Genomic DNA, 22,402 nt, shown 5'->3' with positions numbered 1-22,402 from the left:
ATTCTTCCAGCTTTCTTTCTCTGGAGTTGTAAAAAGGATGTGGGGCAGATCTTGCTTCATTTCGCACTTCATAGTTGGTAGAGCTGTCCCTCTATATTGGACTACACCGGCCTTCTCCCCTATGTCTCGGAGTAGGCTTGACTCATTGGCCGCGTAGTGCGCGATGCTGCAACTTTTATTTTCGGTCCTTCCTCCAAGCGCAACAAACTTTTACGACGTGCCATTCCCTCCAGTTTCCAAAGGAACCGCTTCTCGCACGGACGTCACCGTCATTCTGGAAGACGATATTGGCCCACCTTTTCTGCCTTCGTTTTACGACAGGCATACTCCTACAGGTTTCAGCTATCTGCGCAGATACTTGGCACCGCGTGTGCCACGGTACGGTAAAGAAATTGCGGTTCACTCTCTGGCCCATTAAGGAGATTAAACATTGCAGCCGCATTAACGGCACGTCGATCGTGTTCTTGCCGATTGGCGTGTGAAGCAGCGGTGTACGCCCGGCAACAGACGAGAAATGGTTTCTCCTAGAATTGTTTTCTTTTTTCTAGAAGGTCGCTGTTCCAGACGGGTATAGCAAAAAAATGACACCCTTGCGGATCACAATGCTCTCGGGCTGGGAAGAGGAGTACAAAAAGAAAATTAAGACCTGATGAGTTCGTGTGTTCATAGGCCTTTGTACTGTGCATTTTTAGCCTTAGCACGTTGTTTCTTTTCTCACTATAGATATATTTTCTATATATTTTTACTGCTATGAGGGAAAGGAAGTTGCCGGCACCATTTCTTCATAGGGTGACTACATCTCTTTCTTTTATTTTCATTGAAAAGACACGGGTTATTAATAAAAGATATGATGACCACATTGTTCTCAAAGCTACATCACTTCGTCGGTTATATTCTGCTCGGTTCGATGTGGTCTGGTGAAGTTCGGTTCTCATCGGTCGAGCAGTGCGAGAGATAGCCGGCTTGTTGAATGGCCACCATTGGGGCCCTACAATTTGTGCTGTCGTTTAGTTGCTGCATTGACATATCAGGCAAATAAAATTGATAGATTTCTTCTAACGTTCACAGTGCAAGTAAATACATTTTCTAAACAGACGTACGTTATTGAATAGCCAGCCCTTAAGTTATAAGGCAATATGACCACTTCAAGAAATAATATTTAATTCCTCGATACGTTTGGTCTCCTTGACTGTAGTTTCCAAGCAACTACAATTTGTACTCCTTAAAATTTTTTTCACATACAAAATCAAGGACGGTCTGCCATGACATAAACGGACCCACAAAGTATCAGAACCATTCCATGTAATCCTTGGCGCGATCGCATGACATTGCATTTTTAATTGATGAATTGGTTCCTGTATCGAATTCGTGCCATTTTTGTACTACATACCGTGAATCCTATCTTCTTCCTTGTAATCGTCAAGCACGCCTATTTATCACCATTACTTTTTTTTTTTTGCCGCCAATTTTGTCATCGTTGTCAGCCTATCTTGATCGTCTGCAGGATAAGACAGCCTGCGAGAAACCTCCCCCCCTCTGTCTTGCGCGACCCGAACATATTCTATCTTTGCAAACCTTCCAATCTCGAGACACCTTTAAACTTCTGTCATCAATGACAGTGTCTTAACATTTCAGCAAAAACAATACCTATTCCGCATCGTTCCCAGATATCCAACTTTCACCTACACCGAAGAAGTTGGTTGTTCCGTATTCTGAATATTGCCAGAATACGCGCATATTCTTCTTTCTTTTGTTCGCACAGTATGCAGATGCAATTTCATTGCGGCAATTTTTTTCAAGCCTGTCACCTGCGCTTCATATTACCGCAGCTGGGAGCCAAATTGATGCTGAAACTATACTGAAGCCATCACATGGCACTACTTACCTCTTTTAGAACCGCAATACGCCTGAAACCCCAACGTTCCTTGCACTAACCTCTATAGTCGTAGAGTATAGGCCTTGCCAGAATATAAAGAGTGATAGAAGAAACGTACTATACAAACAAGCGAAGAGCCTGAACTAAAACAAGAATAAGGAAAGAGCCTAGAAACAACGCACGTGCGTAACAGGCAAAAATTTGGTGCGTTCATTGAGCTCGTTTCACTGAGTCTTCCCGAGCGTGCCACAAGCAAGGCAGCTATCAGGAGTACTAAAAACAGAACGGTAGAACACCCCTCGTTTGCTTTCAAAAAGGCCCCAAAATAGAATATTCCTGCCAAGAGCAACTTTAGAGAATGCTTGAGAACAACAACAATTAGGCAATTCAAACTATCTCCCCTGACTACCGGCACTGAGAAACAGGCGCGCGGTGCGCGCGAGTGCGTGGACGTGCCTGGCTGTAGAGTGGGCGTGCATTCGGGCGTCTCGCCGCTCGAGACGTTTCCAGTGGCCCGGAGAGGCGGGCTGCGTTTGCACATTCCCGAAGCCACGAGCTTCTTCCGTCCCTCTTTATTTATCGTGCGTGAAAAGCGAGAGGAGCGGCTCGCTGCAACGGGCCTCGTACGTGCACGAGCAGAGCTCGAGTATCTTCGCCAAAGCCCCTCGAACGCGAAGGTTTTATTTCGCCCCTTCATCGGTCCTCGTCTCATCCTAGACGGAAGCGAGATGCGGCTGCGTTCCGTAGCACGAGAGCTGTCCCGAGCAGTCGCAGCCGCACAAAGCATAAATGCCGCATACATCCGATATCCCTTTCAGGTACGAGACATCACACGCGGATGCTGCAGTCTGGCGCGCACACGCACACACTCGAATGCACAGCCATCTTTCTTTGCTTTTTACGTGCTGTGCGCATATCCGCTTTCACGTATAGCGAGGACGATGCGTGTACGAGGGCATTGAATACTTTCGGGGAAGTGCCTCCAAAGAATGCGGCCTGTCACACAAGAAGGGCGCGTGGCTGAGCCCGGAAACATGCAGCGAAGCCCACTCTTGTTTCCGCCGGAAGCCACACAATCGGATTGCTTTAAGGGGCTCGCAAAAAAGGCTCGCCAGCTTTCTGGAAGATATGCGTACCCCCGGAATATCCACCTCTGTTGCAATAAAAATGCGCGTAAACATGTTTATGACTGCAGCCGTTGCACCTCAGCGTTTTTCTCGAAGTACAAGATAAAGTGGGCCAGCGATTTAAAAGCCTTCTGCCGATGAATGCTGTCCAATAAATTTAGTGGCGAATATGAAGCTTAGTCAATGTATGAGCCGGCGTATTTTACAAACGCTTACTAGCCGCAGTAGCTCAGCGGCTATGACATTCCGCTACTACACACGAGGTCGCGGGTTCGATCGTGACGCTCGAATGAACGCAAGCTCGTGTAGCGCGCATTGGGTGCACTTAAAGACCCACAGGTGGTGAAAATTATTTCGTAGACCTGCACTACGGCATCCCTCATAGCCCGCGGTGCAGTATGGGGACATTGAAAACCACAGTTTAATATATATATATATATATATATATATATATATATATATATATATATATATATATATATATATATATATATATATATATATATATATATATATATATATATATCAACAACGTCTCCAAAAGCCATGGCCTGACGTTAAGTGCCCCTTCTAAAAAAAAAAAAGAAAAATACAGGCTGGCTGTAGGCCTAAATCTCATTACACCCTTGGTCACTTTCGGTGTGCGCTCTGAAGGCCTGCTGCTTTCTGCGGCGAGTATGCAGACTGAACGACGTCATTACAATTGCACAAACAGCAAACCACAGAAGGAGAACTGATATCACCAGCAAGGCAGATTGGTCACTGATAATTTTTTTATGTGCACAACGAAAAAGCTATTTTTAACGCGGTAGAAATGGGTGCTTGATTTTGGTGTCAGATGGTAGCTTGAATCGCGTTTATTTCTTTCGGCATCACGCGTTTGCGGGTACCTGTAGTTAACGACGCGGTTTCTGTGCAGCTGTGGAGCTCAGCGATTTCGGAGAAATGCATCTCAGTGCTTCATATATACTAGGTGCCAGCATTTTCAGGGTGCCTCGAAAGCTTGGCACTGCATTTGCTTCGGGAAGGCGGCAGCAGTGGTTCAGGCCTCGCGGCGTCTTCGATAGGATGAGCAATGAGCGGACGCCGCTGTCAAAAACTACCAGTTTATATCCAAGACTTTGCAAGACAGAGCCTCGAAGATAATCATCAGGTAAGCTTAATTTTATTCTCATTAACTTCATATTATATTCATCCTTCATATCATAGAGCCATGGACGCATACAGATTGTAGACTATAGCTGAACTACACACGCGTAAAAAAAGAAAAAGAAAGAAAGGAAAAGAGAAGCTTCTGCTGCTAGAATTACCGAGCAAATGCACTGTCATTGTGTGCGCTTAAACTCGAGCAATTAATTTACGCAAGGCCCGAATATGTCTGGCATTGTCCAATAACAACACAAAATTTTGAATTTTATTTTTGTGGAATTCTTGTTGCACATATGTGGGAAGGTGTCAAATGCACGAAAAATTCTGTGCTTTAATCCTGTCACGAAAAAAATTGAAATAACTCACAGAGAATCACAATGCAGATGCCACTGGTTTTTGGTATATTTATGCCCAGAATAGTTAAGGCCATATTCTTGGTCTAAATGGGAATGCGGATATGAGACTAGATGGCAACATTTCCTCACAACTTATTCATTATCAGGCACATCAGGTGTAAATAATCAAATGAAGAATCATACATCCTCGGCACATGAAGATGTATTATGCCTTTAAGATAAGTAGGACAAAAACAAAGCCCAATTCCTTTTTATTTTACATAACAGCAAAACAGGAAGCTTGAATTAATTATGATGCGCCTTCGTATGTGAACTTATACTAAATCCCCACGTGAGCTCTGTAAAGGTGCACATAGTTCTGAGCGGTAACAAGAATGATTATGAAATTGTTTTACTCAGTACAAACGAGTACGCCCTCTCCTCTTTCTAGCTACCATCTGGGGAGGAAGAACATGGTAACGCACTAAGAAATAGCGTACTCCGCGACCGAACACTATTACTGTAAGAAATATTTTGAAGGTTCTTGTAAAAAGCAGGTCAGCAAATCAAAGCAAAATTGAAATCCAGATGCAGAAATTATCCTAACCACCGCCTGTACTACATACAACTTTACATCTAGGATAGTCAATTGCATTATTCGCCATGAAGATGTGGCTAAGTAAAAGGTGTAGTCGATTTCATTCAACACATGGGAATATATAACAGGCCTTGAATTACGAAAGCGCATGAAACGAGCCTTTTCATTAATGACGCTGAATGGTGAATGGTATATTTTTATTACCAGCGCAGATATACTTCACAGAAACCAACAAAAGCTTACACAGTCTATATGTTTGCTTTCCGCTTCTTTTGCAATTTGAAGTGTGACAAGCAAACGCATAAAAATGCATCGCCTGGTTTCTTGTGTTTAGTAATGGGCTGTAAATTCACATGCAATATAGTTTAAAATTGAGAGAATTCAGAACGAATCAATAAATGCTTAAGACGACCTTGTTACTCGAGGGTTTCAGGGCTGCCTAGAAATGTGAGTGAAGCCCTTCAGATATCAACGCGAATAGCCCAATAGCATGGATACTTCCAGCACTTCGGGACTGCAGAGTCGACGTGACGCTCAGACAGATTTTATTTTTTTAATGCCTCATGTTTCCTGTAGCTTGTTTCCCAACTTTTTTGGGCTATTTGGCTTAGCGTGCTCTTAAACTCGGACTGAATTAGTTGAGAATCGCATGTGCATAAAAAAAAAGGAACAAACGTGCGGATCTGTGCCTATTAACACGAGAGCGTTAAGGGTGCCGTGTCACAGAAAATCCAGTGTTGGCGGCGTTTTACGTGAGAGAAAGATCATACCGAACCACGCAGGCCCTCCGTGTGGCGCACAGGCGTAGCTGAACTAATTGAAATTCCTAAAGTAAAATGCGTCAGAAAATTCGCTAAGTACGACTTACACGCAACCTACAGGCATCATAGCGTGGGATTGTAATTTGAATATAACTATAAAACATAATTCTGCTACGCCATAACTCAAACACTAACCCCTTTTCCTGCTGCCGCTTGACGTTTGGCGCGGCTGTGCATTACCTCCGGGATCGGCCCACGCAAGAGGCCGCGTTTCTAGCTGAAAGTTCACCTTCGTGCATAACGTTCGCCGCCAGCGCTTCCCGGTAACCATTATGGTTACATAAGCTGCACTTTTCGGGAAGCGTGAGAAGCAGTCAGGAATCTTTGAATGCTGTCAGGCTTCACTCTTAATGGCGAAGCTTAAGCGTCCTCGATTTTGCCTTCTTGCATATAGGTACACCATTTATAGATGTGTCGTACGATTGTTCTCTTTTCACTGCTTTGGAAATCGATACATGCTCGTTTGTGCTTTGGCAGTTTTTTCTGTCGCTGAGTGCTCATAAAGGGGGCAATGGTTAAAGCTTCGTTTTTTTTTTTTTCATTACAGAACCGAAATCGAACGACTTCTTGCAAGAGGACGCCAACACGTCGGCGAGTGGCGCTCATCCAGAAGTCGCCGCCGCCGCTGCAGTTCCGCTCGCCGAGAGCTTGACGGGCCTTCTAAATATCACAAGCCGAGAAGCTCCCATACAATTCACGCTCCCGCTTCTCGGCTATGCTATGCCACTGCTCCTTGTCGTCACCATCATCGCCAACACGCTTGTCGTGGTCGTGCTCTCGCAACGGCACATGCGCACGCCCACCAACATCGTGCTCCTCGGAATGGCCATATGTGACATGATGACGTTGCTGGTCCCGTCCCCATGGTACTTCTACATCTACTCGCTGGGAAACTACAAGACCCTGCTCACGCCGGCTTCCGCCTGCTACGCGTACAACAGCATGCACGAAGTGATTCCCAACTTCTTCCACACCTCCTCCATCTGGCTGACGCTGCTTTTAGCCGGTCAGCGTTACATCTACGTCTGTCGACCAGCTCGAGCGCGGGACTGGTGCACGGTGCCGAACGTGACTCGCGTCATGTGTTGGATCCTGGCCTTGGCTTTTGCCCATCAGCTGCCACGCTTCTTCGACCGAACCTTCGAGGACGTCCAGTTCAGGTGGCACGGTCGGGTCCTGTGGGGCTGCAGCATGCGCACCGCATCGTGGGTTCACACCGTGTTCGCCGGGCACGCCTACTATATCGCTTACTACACGTTCAAAGTGGTCTTCGTAAACACAGGTCCGTGCACCGCGCTGGTGGTGCTCAATCTGCTCCTGTTCAAGGCCCTCAAGCGCGCCCAGGACAAGCGGCTGAGACTATTCCAAGAGCACCGGCGCAAGAGCGAATGCAAGAGACTCAGGGATAGCAACTGCACCACGATGATGTTAATTATTGTTGTCACGGTGTTCCTTTTGGTCGAAATACCGCTGGCTGTCACAGTTCTTCTCCATGTTCTTATAAACACCATTCGTGTTCGTACCGTGTCATACGACTCGCTAAACATAGTTATCTTGTTCAGCAACTTTTTTATCATGTTAAGCTACCCCGTAAACTTTGCCATCTACTGCGGAATGAGCAGGCAGTTCAGAGAAACATTCAAGGACCTCTTCCTCGTGGGGTCTGTCGTGAATCGGCGCGAAGGTTCTTCCCGGTACTCGATAATGAACGGTCCACGGCCGTCGACCAATGAGACTTTGCTATAGTTCTTTTATAGATTTGCAGGACACGAGTGTACTATGACAGTCTATCAAAAGTATGTAGGCGATACTGAAGTATTGGTATGTGAGACACACCGCACGATGTCGGCCACAAAGTGGGCCATGGGCGCCCTAACCTTTACTCAGAATCCCGAAATAGTATATGCGTAGTTTTCTATGACCTCGATTATAGATATTTCATAGCATACACGTCTAGTTTTACAGGCAGGCTAGAACGAAAGAACGTTTAATTAATTTTGTAAATATGCATGAAATACATCTCGCAGATGTGTTTTATGTGGACATGACGGAAGCTTCGTTGTGGAACCACTGACCAGTGTCAGTATGTGAAAATACGAGATCGTCGCAGTGTTTTTTATGTTGCGCCTCGGAAATTCCATGTAGAAATACGCCATGTTTCTGTTCCCAGGGACGTTCCACATGTATGCACTGCTGCTTCGTCCTACAGCAGTATCCTGGACATTGAATGCGTAATGCTTATTTAAACAGAGGTCCTACTTTATTCTACCTCGCTGCGGTTCGCAGTAAATATGGCAATATAATTGTAAGCCACCGATCGCTGCTTGATGCAGATAGCTTTCTGAGAAGCAGCGAAAAACTTATACTTAACTAGGAGTTTGGTATTGATCACTTCTCCGATCACCTTTTTACATGTTGTGACATGCAACACCTCCTTGACCCTCTCGAGTTCTTCGTGTCGTTTAGATAGCTTCTTATATGCCTTTTTCATACAATATTTTTTATATGACCCGCCACGATGGCTCAGCGTCCATAGCATTCTACAGCTGCGAACGAGGTGGCCTACTGCATTCCCATAGGCGCGGATTGCAAGAACAATCGCGTACTCGGTTTCGGCTACATGTTAAAGAAATCAGGTAGTCAAAGTTAATGCAGAGCCTTCCAATACGGTGTATTTCACAGCCCATTACAAATATATCTATAGTTCCGTTTATAAACTGGCACTTTTTGGGGAACCTTCCCCTGTAGAGATACAGTGTACCACTTCCTGCTCCTCTCAGGGCAATGTCATTACCTTATTTGTTTAAATGGTGGCTCATTGGCAATCTTCATATCACTGTTACCAATACTCAATGTTTGACTAATTACTGAATATACTTTCAGAAATGCTGGGAAAGGTTTGAGGTCTGCTCACGTTTTTTTTTATTTACTTTTTTCAACCGAGCTGTTTTTGACCTTAGCGTGTCCGAAGCCATATAAGCTATACGATCCTACTTTGCAAGTACATTCAAATAAAAGCAAAAGTAAAAAAGTATTACACAAGCAAATGTAATATGTTTAACATGGCTGCTGCGTTGAAGTACAGTTTTTGTCATTGAAAGGCATGCAAGAGTGTTTATAGGCTGCAAGTAAGCTGCCTCCTGTCCTTCGTTTCTGTGTCTTTTTGCGATGAAAAGAAAAGTGAATCAGGGGCTGAATTGACTTCAGTTTTCCTCTTGAACAACCGCTTTTTATGATCTACAGTTTTAGCTGTAGGCTTTTACTGGTTGTTCAGACAGCGCACGAAATGCGATTTTTAGCAGGACTTACACACCATAATTTTGTAAAACAAAACGAGTGGTTGAAAGATTTTACAGATTATGCTTCCATTGTATTTATTCATGGTGGGAGTGGCTTATCGCAAAAATAGGCACGTATGGAAAGAGAAGTTCGGTACATCAGACCGATTTGGAATATCAGCAAAATTTACATATCAAGAAACCCATTTTGAAGCTTTACAAGTTAAAGATATCTTAAACATATCTCCACTGCATTACACAGATATCAGATAAATTTATGGCAATGAAATGAAGAAACTAGGAGTTTAGGTTAGTTGTACACTTAGTTGCACAAGTAAAGTGACCTTGTTGGTATATGTGTACGTGATTTATATTTTGTTAGAAACACTTCTGAAGTGAAGAAACGTAAACCGAGCTTACAACGTGTTTTCTTAACTTCCAGCACGAACTAAACTCCCTCTCAATCCCAGGCGAGACGTAAATAAGCCAGTTAGCTTTAAAATGAAGACTTAGTCTACACAACGGTTACGCTACCATGCCTATCTCTGCGCAGTATTAATTATACGCTTCTAACCTTCACACTTCTTTCTAGCCGCACTCTTCAAAACTTTCGTGGCTGCATTTCACCTATACGAAGAGAGTCGTCTTTCGGAGTGATCAATGTCTTTTTTTTTTATGTGTGTCGCACCGGAACTTATTATTTTTTAAACGCTGCAATCCTGCCCACACAACATACAACTGTACTTTTAACACCTGATACTTTTAATAAATTGTAGAACAATAACACGAGCATCGCACACAAGGAAAGATTCCGCACCGGCTGATGGTGGTATGCAGGTCTGCCATTCCTTTCTGTCCTAACAATTAACCACCTGTGATGAATAAAGCAATCAAGTGAAATATCAATATTCTACTCCACGGCTATGATTCTCCGCGTTTTTTCGTAGCCTCAATAAACTCTTTTTTGGTACCAACTATGAAACACGTTATCAAACTCACGGATGTCCTCTAAAGAACAGGAATAGGATAGACAACCAGTTATACCTCGAAGGACATGTTATGGCGCTACAACGTGCCCTGTATTTCAAGGAACAATTACTCAATAACTTTCCATGCGTAAAGCTCAAACTCCAAGACATACAAATAGATTAACGCTCAAAAGTCATGGTACGCATAACCTTGGAACAACAGCGCGAACCAGTAATGGCTTACTGAATTTTACAGAGACTGATTGGTCTAATGATCACTGTGCCGGTGCCAAAGCTGATCTCGAATACTGAAATAACGTCACGCAAAGCCACGTAACTAAGAAAGTATCGTTAGAAGTATGGCTAACATTGTAACATGATGCGCCTTTACACTAACTTCTTCCTCATCATCATAATCAACATCAAATTTTCTATACCTTACGGTGTCAACAACACTCAAGCGGCAACAATGTACCTGCAAAATATACAGTGTGTGTTGTGTCGACGAGCGGATATCACTGATCACAAGCACTTTTGTCCTCAATATTGTGCTGCGTAGCTAAGAGCGTCAGGTGTAAACCTTCTGTAAAGTTCTTCCTTCTGGAAACTGTCTCGTCAGCCCACTTTCTATTTGTTGTGTATTTGTGTATCTATTACAAATAACAGGTCCTAACCAAAAAAAATTTGGCCGCAGAGAATGAATTGCCAGAATAGGTCTAAGGTTTATTGCTATGCGATATAAAAGATATTGCCACCTGATCGCATTTACAGCACTTAAACGTAGGCGATGTCTTGTTCCCAAAGATTTGGTATGCAAACTATTGTATTCGTGCGTCTCAACAATGCATCTGAATAAAAATCGAGCTTACGCTGTTGGTACTTCTGAAAAAGCAGGAAAAATTGAATGAGGCATAACCTCATGCGAAATAAAGTGTCAGCTCTTATTTATCACGTCTGCATGGGAACTGTATGAGTATTTCAGAGGTATCATAGACAAAGCACGCAGTTACTCATGTTCTCCATCTAGTGCACGTAACTATGAACGTGAGTGTATCGTACGAAGTGTCACTTATATTTTTCTATATAGTAGAATGTCTGCACAAGATTACTAGACCAATACATGTCACTTCTGCACTGCCCATGTGCTCTCACGTTGTCTTCAAAACATCATGCACTATCATCTATACTCTACATGTTTTGGAAAACAAACAGCGCGAAAAACGGAACTAAACAAGAAGACGTCGGACAGTGCGCTGACGGTCATCTGGTTTAGTACCATCGTCAGAGCTGCTTTGTTTTCCAAGACATGTATCAACTAGCTCACCAATGCGACTTATTTCTTGATGTACATACTCTTATGTCATCGTGCACGCGTTAAAATCTACACCTAAAGGGCGTCTCAGCAGGTCACATAGCAAATTTTTGTTATGCGCTGAAAGTTGTTACGCGCCCTCACAGGAATTTTCTACCACAAGAATTTTTCATAGTTCATTTATGACAGTGACAGAAATATTTGAAGTACGCCGCGATTCCATGATTTCAGGAGGCCAGCGCCACCGCCAACGTATACACTCTCTCCACTTTCCCCGTCTAGACTCTGCTAGTGAAATTCCTTCCCTGCGCTCTACAATACCTGATCCGGAGTATCGCGTGCTATTGCATCACGGGCTCCGGCTTCTTTTTTGTTTTCTCTTTCTCTTGCGTTTTTTCTGAGTGGCGCACTTCAGGTGACATTCTCGCGCGCGAGGTGTTGCGTTTGTCTTGCTTCGCGCAGAAGACCATTTCGCACTCTCTGCATGAGAACATCTGATTAGCGGTATAAGTCAGTATAAGTCAGCTAGATCGCGGCGCTGGACCACGGTTAAAAATGACAGTGTTTCGTTCTCTGCGCGCAAGCGCGGAAACAAACATCTCTTTTGCTAAGGTACGAAGTAAAAGAAAAACATGCAGAGATTCGGTTTGCACGTTTTAATTATTCTCTAAACTTTATTTATTTATTTTACTTATTTACAAAGTACCTACATCGCCACAAAGGCATTACGTAGGGGGGAACAAAATACAACCAGTAATACAGAGAAGCTTTCGGACAGATATACTGACAAACAGAATCACTACAATAACTGTTAGAGAAAGGCGTACAAGTAACGTGAAACAAGCAGGTTCCAAGATATATAACACATACATTTGTTTTACAAGAGCGCCGTCACAGCATTGAATAGAATAGTTCGTTATTTGACACATTTACTATATGATTTGATAAACTGGTCTATTGAAGCAACAGGTTAACCCCCCCCCTCAAATAACTGTTGCCTTAAATAATCCTCGAATTCAAGTGTCACTGAGTGACGTCACAGCGCTGTCATGTGCGTACGCGCACTTGTACCAATACGTCGATTCTCCGGCTGGGAGTGAGGGAGCCGCGAGGCGAAGGTAAAACCGCGTTCGATTTGATATTTAAGCTCTTCCTGCGGCGCCGTAGGGATGTAATACTCCGCAGACACAGTCAATAGCGCGCATTGTTGCACTGTGCTTGTCAGCTCAACATGGCCAGACCTGGTGAGGGGCCCTTTAAACGAAGCCTTTGTACATCGCCTAAAAAACATATGACTATAATTTAGCATTGCGAATGGCATCATGTTTAGAGTGTTTTTGTATTGGCGATGTCGTGAAATATTTCAGCAACGCCGAAAAAGTGCTGGCTAATATTTCGCAGTGCACTCTCTGGCCACATATGTTTCCCGACAAATCGTTCAGGTATTACTGGAACTGTGTATAAATGTATGTGTTCTGCACATGTCAGTACTGCTTCGTCTGCACCGTTGTATATGCCGACACAACTAGGCCCACAATCGTTCTCGTTTACAGTCCATACTTTCTATTCATCGTGATTTTCCTTTTTCTTATATGGTACTATTTGATTTGAAAGCAAGAGATAGTAAGCGGTTCTAATATCTTCAGGTGGGGTCACTACGAAAAATGTAATAGGTGCTTACAAGGCGCTTACAAGCAATAACCAAAAGTATGAAGTGGTACAATATTTATGTTCGCGAAAATGTTAAATTTGCGTCGCTGAAGTGAAACTAACAATTAAGTTTGAAACAAAGCTAGATGCCATTTTTGTGTTTATTTGTGGTACTTTACAAAGAGTAACCGGATTAAACTGCAAATTCACGTATGTTCCTGGTGTGCTGTAGAATTTCTTAATTAATATTGGATCCTCGTTGACTGCTGTGTTTTGATAATAATTACTCACCTGATATTCTAGGGTCTCTTTAACTGCTGATTTTGCCTCACAACAATTCAAGCCTAGAGTAAAACTTATTTTAGGTAACTGATGCTTGATTGTACGCGAAGCACCATTAGATCACATTGCTGAGCAATGCATTTGCATTTGTGAGTGTGTTTTGTGACTGTGAATCAGAGAGAAGATGGTGGGTGCACATATGTGCCCTGGTTCACGAGCTTCTTCTAAGGACGAAATGAACAACGCGCATCGCAGCTGCAACGTGCAGACGAGACGCGCAACAACTTCCCTGCAGCAGTATGTTTTTTCATTAAGCCCATGTTTTCATTTGCAGCTGCACTTTCTCAACAAACGAGCTTGAATTAGCCTCATAATATAGTGTCCATGAAATAAATCCTTTTCCCAGTTCGTAAGTGCACTTCTCTGTATGATACACTTTCAACTAATGGCAGCTGTAGCCGTCGCCTGAATGAAGATTAGGTGTCAAATGCGGCTGTAGTTGCTTATCTGTTGCATGTGGTCACTTCAAGAGAGGTAAGACCACATTTTTCACCTCGTAACGCAGCGCAATCTGCACACGTACATGCTTGTTGCAAAACTAACCACGCCACCTTTAACTTGGTAACACGCTGTGGGAAAAAAAGAAACCATCTTTACCAATAGATTACTGATGTAACGCGTCACCACACTTTCTTTACGTACGAAGTTTATTGATACTTTGCTTTCGTTTTTAATATGGTTGGTGTAAAAATAAGCAGTTTAGTTTTGTAAAATAATGCGCAACACGAATTTTGTCGCGGAGCTTTTCTTTTTTTGCGTGCGTGTGGCAGCAACGAAGCAAAATATTGGTCATCTGAGTGTGTAGCACTGTTTGAGAAAATCGCACTGCTCTGCACGAATATAAACTGACTGACGCTTTCGTCCTGCATTAAAGTGCGGGTCCTCAGAGGAAACTTCAAAGCAGGCTAGTGACGTCAAGCTAGAGACCGTGCGTCATGCTCTCTCCCTCAAGGTGGCAAAATTGTTTGTCTAGAGATTCCGAATTTGTCAACCTTTTCTATCTTGTTATCAAGCGTTTTTAGTATCATCGCTGTGTACCCTTGCTCCCACTTCTAAGCAGGACAGATATATCTCAGCAGAAGCCATGCTTCACCCTTTGAAACCTCCTGGCAAAGCGTAAACGTTGTTTGGACTCACTTTGCGCTGCTTCGGCAGCGTCGTTTCACGTCCCAACACCGTGGCTTGAATGCTCGTTTAGAAGCTCAATTACGCACATGTGTAAATTTGTTTCGTGTTTAAAAGAAACTTGAGAACCTACTACACACAAAACTATTCATCACGCACTCTAAGGAAGCGACTACATAAGAAAAAAAAAACTATTGTACTTAAATTTTAAGGTTTGCACTAATTTTCCGAAAGACCTTGAGATAGCAGGTGCAGAATTTGGGAGATAACTATGTGCTCTTCAGCGGGAGAAGGACTATTGCCTCTTTGTCACTGTAATTATTTATTATATTTTCCTGTACCGTAAATCTGCCCAAGCTGTGCCAATAAATATATTTTCTGTACTGCATATACCTTGGTATGCTGTACTGATCATACCTGTCTGCGTCTTGTTTCTGGAGAAGTTTGTATATATATCTTGCTGCATATCCCAGTCTCTGGAAGAAAGCAAAAATTTTGGTGATATCTTGGAGCACGGGTAACTTTTAATCAACTCAAAAGCGTGCTCCGAGCTGACTTCGTAGAGGAAAATAACTCTACTGCACAAATTACCCAGCCTCACTGGGGAAGCTACACTACATTACTGTAATTCTTACTATAGATTAACAAAAGCATTTCCGACTAAGCAAAATGCCAATCATAGCCAATTAGCGCCTGCAAAAGAAGTAAGCAATGCTCTTTCCACAAGCACTGAGCCTTGCTGGAAGATATGTTTGTCTAAGAAGAAATTTACATGGCACGCGGTTATTTGCAACACTTTTTTGCCTGAGTCATTACCAAACTAATGAAACATGGGAGACCCCACCTTCACTGATGTCAGCGCATAGTACGCATGTATGTATGTTATGAAACTGTGTCACAGTAAGACAGGCGGCGTGTTTATTGGTGCAAGAGGAGAGATTACAAAGACACGAGTGCTCACAGACCAATGCGACAACGCGACAGACATGTGCTACGTCTCTGCTTCCCTGCAACTAGCATATAAGCGAGGTGGTGCATAGGCGTCAGTGACAGCCTCATAGCAGTGCCATAGCAGTTCATGTTTTTTTCTGCACTGCAGACGGCCGCATTTACCGACGGTGGGACGAGTTTGTTTCTGAACACATAACTAAACTGTTAACAGTAGAACATTATATTGCACATTTTTATACTTGTGTCGTGGAGTTGCACACTTCAGTTCTATAATCACGTCTCATCGACAGAAATACAACATTCTCGTCTGGGCAAACAGTTAGAGTGTGCTATTTGTAGCCTGTACACATACTGTCTAACGCGGCTAATATGCGCTGTCTTTCTTCGGGTGGACCACTACTACGTCGCACGCGGGCTTCCTCTCGCATAGTTTTGGCAAGCCTCTGCTCTTGGTAACCAAAAGCTGCCAATGGCAGCCAAAGAAGTGCGTGTAAACCTACTTAATTACAACGGTCACCTGGCTCTCATTTCCCTGTGAATAATTCATATTTTTGCACGTGCCCATGCAGCACAGACAAACAAATTATATCACTCGGCATTTTTTTTTTAAAGTTCGTCACAGCGTTGTTTTTGCGGACTACAACGATGATACCCACGGACTCATCTGACCCGTAATGCGGAATCCGAGAACTTTCCTCCGCACTCATAACGTTCAGTGAATTGCAGTCGCCTTTGCTAGATAACATGAAATAGTGGTGGAAGCGGGTTACAGAAAATATCCTGCGATGCGGATTCAAGAACGTCTTTCTTTTTCCACCGGTTCGAGCAGGAGCACAGCTTCTTGTAAGCTTCTTTTTAGCCCCGAGTGACACTATTGTTTCTTGCGCAGCGCTTTCTGTTCACCTACTGAGACGACCGGAGGCGAAATTCGAAATAAATCAGAAACAAAAGAAAAATAATAGTACAGTACAAAATTAATGGGTTTGATGATAGATGCGATATCCGAGCATAAGTTTAGTTACAAGTTGAGTTACTGAAGTGTCTGGAATAATCATAATTATTTATAAATCACTGACTACCGCACACCAAAGCAGAGAATCGTAGAGACCCGCCACATGGACATGACTTTTACGAAATTCCTGGAAACCCGGAAGTAGAAAACGGAAGCAATGACGTCACTAATGACATCACACACAAGAAGGTGGCCTGATATTTAGCCGGCTAATGAATGGAAAGCAGTTGCCTGGCATAGACAACATCTGCCTAGCAGAGCGGATGTGACATCACTCCGTCATCTCTCGCTTCTCTCCCGGCGCTCGCTTGCTCGCAACAGCTGCGCGCGTGCGCGCTCGTTACATGCTCTGACGTCAGCATCGGAGGGGGCGCATAAGGTGTGCCTCGTGCGCCGCCCGCTAGGGGGCCACGCCCCGCCAGATGGCACGCGCTGCGCTTTCTCCACGCCCTTCCTCGATCCTCGCCCGCATATCGTGTCAGGGGAAAGACGTTCGCTCGCTTAACCTAAAGAACACCAACGCCGAGGTGCGAGTGCCACTAAGGAGACACCTGAGTCGAAATTTAGCGTCTCCTACCATTTTTGATATGAGGTTAGCACGTGCATTGCCCTCTTCGCATCCAGAAATTAGCACTGCACAATTGAGAATCGAAATTATCTGCCAGCGAATATCCTTCGCGTTGCAATGTCAGCTCCAGAAAACCAACTTATGACCCACGGTGTTTTGACGCACAATTCATAAGCGCATGTCTGCTCTCAGTGATTAACCAATAAAGCAAGGCACAATACGTGCATAAATATAGTTTGCAAAAGAACTGAATTTGGGCGATTTGGTAGATGTACACTTTAAACAGCCGAGCGTACAAAAAGACAAAGGATACAGGAAGTTCACAGGGCTCAGAACAAAGTGCTTGCTTTTTAATTTCCGGTGCCCTGCGTTTTTTGTGTGAACTGCAGTTTAAACATGAATATAGTTGTGCTCTTAGGTATGTCTAAGCACACAAACGTCTTAATATAGGACCTCGTGATCATCAGCGATTACATTATAAACGCACAACACCTCAATTGTTGTAAAAGCCTACGCGTTGCGTACGAGCTCGCCAAACACATGGAGGGTGTCCCACATAACCGCTTACACACTTTAAAGCGGTTGTACGTAAGCTCTGAAGCTCAGCATTTCAAAATAAAAATTAACTATGGAAAGCTGACAGAAGCAGTCGATGTTATGCTAACGACGGAGGGAAGTCTAGAGTTGTTGCACTTGTTTAGTGTAGAAATTTGTAATGCGAAAATGGCACACCACCTTTGAAGCGCCAAAGTGCTTCCATGTAATCTTGCCCCTCAAGCAAATGTTCGTCCATAGCATTGTCAATTTATTAATGCCACATATTTTTCTACTTATTATTAGATAGTGTGTCTACTTTTATCTGCATCTCAGGGATTTTCGCGAACTTTTTATCATTGTGTGCGCGTTAATTCTTGAGGGACATACTCACATCGTCATGTATTAAAAATTGAATTTTTTTCCTTTTGCCTTGCGCAGAACTCATGGACAACTTCACCAACCTGACGGATGGTTTCAACCACACCCATCTAATTCCGCCAGCTGAACAGATCCCCATGCTGGTGAATCTTACCAATCGAGGTCCACCGATTGAGTTCGCCTTGCCGCTGCTGGGATATGCCATGCCAGCGCTCTTGGTGGTGACCATAATCGCCAACACATTTGTTGTGGTCGTGCTGGCGCAGCGTCACATGCGGACGCCCACAAATATCGTCCTGCTGGGAATGGCCGTCTGCGACATGATGACACTCCTGATTCCATCTCCATGGTTCTTCTACATTTACACTCTGGGGAACTACGCCACCGTGCTCGGTCCTTCGGCTACGTGCTACGCCTACAACAGCATGAACGAGGTGATCCCAAACGCGTTCCACACGGCCTCTGTCTGGCTGACGCTAGTGCTGGCTGGACAGCGTTACTTCTACGTCTGCCACCCGACCACAGCGGTCACCTGGTGCACCGTGCCTCGCGTGCTGCGAACAGTGTGCTGGGTTGGCTTTGTCGCATTCGCACACCAGCTGCCGCGCTTCCTCGACACGGTGTTTGTAGACGTGCGCTTCTATTGGCGCGGCGAAGTGCACTGGGGCTGCCAGATGCTGGTCGCTGACTGGGTCACGCAGATCTTCACCGCAAAGGCTTATTTCATCGCCTACTACGCCTTCAAGGTGATCTTCGTCAACATCGGGCCCTGCACCGTGCTCGTGGTGCTCAACATCCTGCTGTTCCGAGCCCTCAAGCGCGCTCAGGAGAAGCGCGCCAAGCTGCTCAAGGAAAACCGCAAGAGCGAGTGCAGGAAGCTGCGTGACAGCAACTGTACCACCATGATGCTTATCGTTGTGGTTACCGTGTTCCTGGCTGTCGAGATACCACTCGCCGTGACCATCGTGCTGCACGTGCTGATAAACGCGTTCAGGGTGCAACTTGTCTCGTACTACGTTCTCAATATAACGCTGCTCTTCACCAACTTCTTCCTCATGCTGAGCTACCCAGTGAACTTCGCCATCTACTGTGGTATGAGCAAGCAATTTCGGAAGACGTTCAAGGATCTCTTCATTATGGGCACGTTCGTCAACAAGACCCAGGGTTCATCGCGTTACTCGCTGGTCAACGGACCCCGCACGGTGACGAATGAGACCATACTGTGAGATGAACGTCTGGCCATCCTCGATGTAACCGGAGAGTGCCGCGAAAGGGATATGTTTTCGCGTGTCAGTGTAGGTTGGTGGATGTTGACTGAATGCCGCACATTATTTTACTTCAGTGAAAGGAAGCGTGGTCACCTATGCTGCTCCTTCAACGGCTGCGGTAACAGATGGGTGCTAACGTCGCATTGCACAGTTGAGTTAAAATGTCTGCGTTTGATGCTATTTTTCTTAAGCTGGCGCGAGAATGCTGTGGGTTTAAAGGCTTGGTGTAAATAAAGTTTAAGTTTCAGTTGCAGTTTCAACAGAAACGAAGGCAGGACTACTTGTATCTGAACTCCTACGCTGCATCGTTTTCTTCCGTTTCCTTACATTCCCTATTATGAGCCCCACGGCCTCATAGCTTGTAATCACCTACAAGCTCTGAAATGGTAAAAGATTCCCTATAAGATACCTAAACATTACATGTGTTCAATGAATGGCGAGCGTAAGGTACATAACTGTTCTTTCGAGCACTCTAAGCGTCATGCTCAATGTAGGACAGTGCTTAAAATGTTGTGCGACTGACGACGTTAATTTATGTGTACAAAAATAAATTTTGTAGTTGCCAGTGCTAGAGAGACAGAGAGAGAGAGAGGGAGCTGTTATACGCTATTACTGAGATAAGAAAGCGTCATGTTCATACTTCTAAAAATTAATCAGCACATTCTACAGGAAGCCATTCCGTAACATACGTAGAATAACCAACTATAACGCATTTCATCTTCAACCACGATGTGTCTGAACAGTGAAATCTAGTACTTATTTCATCATGCGCTCGTTCAGTACATATTCTCGAGCATACTAAAATTGCCATCTCTGCTGCGGAAAAATCAGAGCCACATTTCTGAAAAAAAATATTTTTTGAATTTCTGTGGCTGCCACCTTATAATGGTGCTTTAGCAGGGAACGCTGCTCACAGGTTAGGATTTGCAACCTTTCTTCTTAAGCGTTACACCATATTTCGAATGTAAATATCTAAGGATTGTTCTACTCAACTGCAGAGCAGCGTTTTTAGTGTGCTGCTTATGACAATTTGAGGGCATAAAAGAAGATTTCACTTTTTAAAGCAGCTGACCACAAAGAATATTGTCGACTTTCAGCCAGGAGAGGAGCTTTGAGACGTGCTCAACACGCTGTTCACTTGTTTCCTTCCAGAGTCCTGAGCACTCAGGTATTCCTTTCAAAGAAGCTACTAGCACTTTAAGAGCATCAAGTTATCTATACCAGCGTATAATTCCTCTGCCACGCAAGCTAATCTGCGCGTTCGCTCAACTGTACAGAATTAAGCTGAGGACGATTCCCTCTTCGCTGAAACTAGATGTTTTAGAGAAAATGCATAAAATTCTGTCCTATTAGGATGTAAAAAAATGTTCAACGTGTACACAAGTTCAGCTGTTCTAGTGGAAGAGGATGTCATATCATTCAACTCTTGTTAAAGTCTTGGTGGAAAAACCGCTTTACCGCAATCACACCAACCTGACTTCTGCACATTCTCGAGGACACCCGTTAAAGACCTATGCTTTTTTTTACATTTCCTGCTAAACATCAGCGTGTTGACTTCTCTGCCATGACAGCGGTTGTTTTTCTGCATACATGTGGTTTGTGCACTGCGAGAAGCTGGTTACAAAGCAACAGTACGTGTTTCCTGAATTCTATGCTATTAAGTAAGCTGAACAAGTTCCAATGTTTGAAAGTAAAGAAATCACTCCATAGTTTGAATCCCTTGGCACGAACATTTATTTCTCAAAGGAAACACCAACTTGTCCTATAGCAGGTTGTCGGAAACTTGCCCGCCCGTGCTTGAACTGACAGTTCGATCAACGGTGACGAAAACCCTCACTTTTTCTATGTCGTTAGAGCAGGACAACTGATGTCCCTCTTTGCCCGCAAGCTTACACGTGAGCTAGGTATTGCTTTTGTGTCATTAGCGCGAGTCTACTACTATAAATGTCACAAACTCGAAAGTGATAATTTCTCGCATTCTATAGGACTTCTCCTAATTTTTTTATTAGTTCTTTAATGCCTTAGCTTTCGATGACAAGGGCAAACTGGCAGCTTTGACAGTCTGCGCTCAGCTCATCATATTTAAGAGTAACACGATAGCTTTTCTTAAGGCATATTATTTATATATAGGGCTGCCAAGTGAGTTTGCTTGCAGCTACTGCTTGACAAAGATGCACTAACATCCAAAGCGGGAATGCTATATCAATATCGGTTCCACTGCGGGTAACCTAGCGTCGATAACGGCAGGAGCTAATACGTTCTATCTAGTATCAACACTATGGGCAATGCTTGGAGCATTTCCAGTGAATCAAGTCATCATCCGCACAAATCATGACGAGTGTTGCGTTTCTGTGGTCACTTACATTTCTTTAATAAGATCAAGCAGTCAGAGTTTACCTTTTTTGCCCCATTCAAACCCACGAAGCTTTCAGAACGGGCAGTGGCGCCTCAACTTTCTTCAAAAAGCCTTCCCTAAACGTGTACACTCCGTCGATGTTTGTGCCCTACCAGTGTTGTCGCCGTGTGTATTGTTAATGTGTCTATGACAGAAAAAAAAAAACAAGTCTACTCCTTGAAATGTTGGGAAATGCGCTTGTATCATACAATGGGAGCTGTAATGCAATGTAAGCATGACAAAAATAAAGCATTGTTTGTTGATTCCTATCACTCCTTGTTCAGAAGCAATTTTCTTACATTCTTGCTTTGTTTGTTGTTTCCTGGTAAATAAGAAACTTCTGTTATAAGCAGGCATTAATGTAGAAGATTAGCTAGTTATTTTAATGTGATATTTGTTAATATTGTATCTTCAACACGAGTGCATTGTTGGAAATACTGCACGACATTCGCCCACTTTCTCTAGATATGACAAATTAATTAATCCTTAACTTTTATTATCTTCTCTACCTGAAGAAATTGTGCGAGTAATATTTGAAGTGTATGCAAAACTTACTCTGTATATATATATATATATATATATATATATATATATATATATATATATATATATATATAATTAAACAAACGGTGAGGGAACTATCACATTATCCGAAGTCATTCACGCAGAAGACATGTTTAATGATATCATCATAAGCTGGTTGAATGGTATT

General features: G+C 43.6%; 1 protein-coding gene across 1 annotated transcript in view; it reads left to right on the top strand.

Moving 5' to 3' along the window:
* The window catches only part of SPR (Sex peptide receptor), a 237,098-nt gene extending 215,136 nt beyond the window's left edge, over nucleotides 1-21,962 (top strand). The window contains exons 6-8 of the mRNA XM_055070572.2: nucleotides 6,454-7,651; nucleotides 17,502-17,530; nucleotides 18,088-21,962. Coding sequence (XP_054926547.1) covers nucleotides 6,454-7,651; nucleotides 17,502-17,530; nucleotides 18,088-19,253 — 2,393 coding nt within the window. The 3' untranslated portion in view covers nucleotides 19,254-21,962. The remainder of the gene's footprint in view (nucleotides 1-6,453; nucleotides 7,652-17,501; nucleotides 17,531-18,087) is intronic.
* The last annotated feature ends 440 nt before the right edge of the window (nucleotides 21,963-22,402 follow it).

This window comes from Dermacentor andersoni, chromosome 5 (genome assembly GCF_023375885.2).
Source record: "Dermacentor andersoni chromosome 5, qqDerAnde1_hic_scaffold, whole genome shotgun sequence".
Lineage (NCBI taxonomy): Eukaryota > Metazoa > Arthropoda > Arachnida > Ixodida > Ixodidae > Dermacentor > Dermacentor andersoni.
This window is presented reverse-complemented; position numbering and strand designations above follow the sequence as displayed.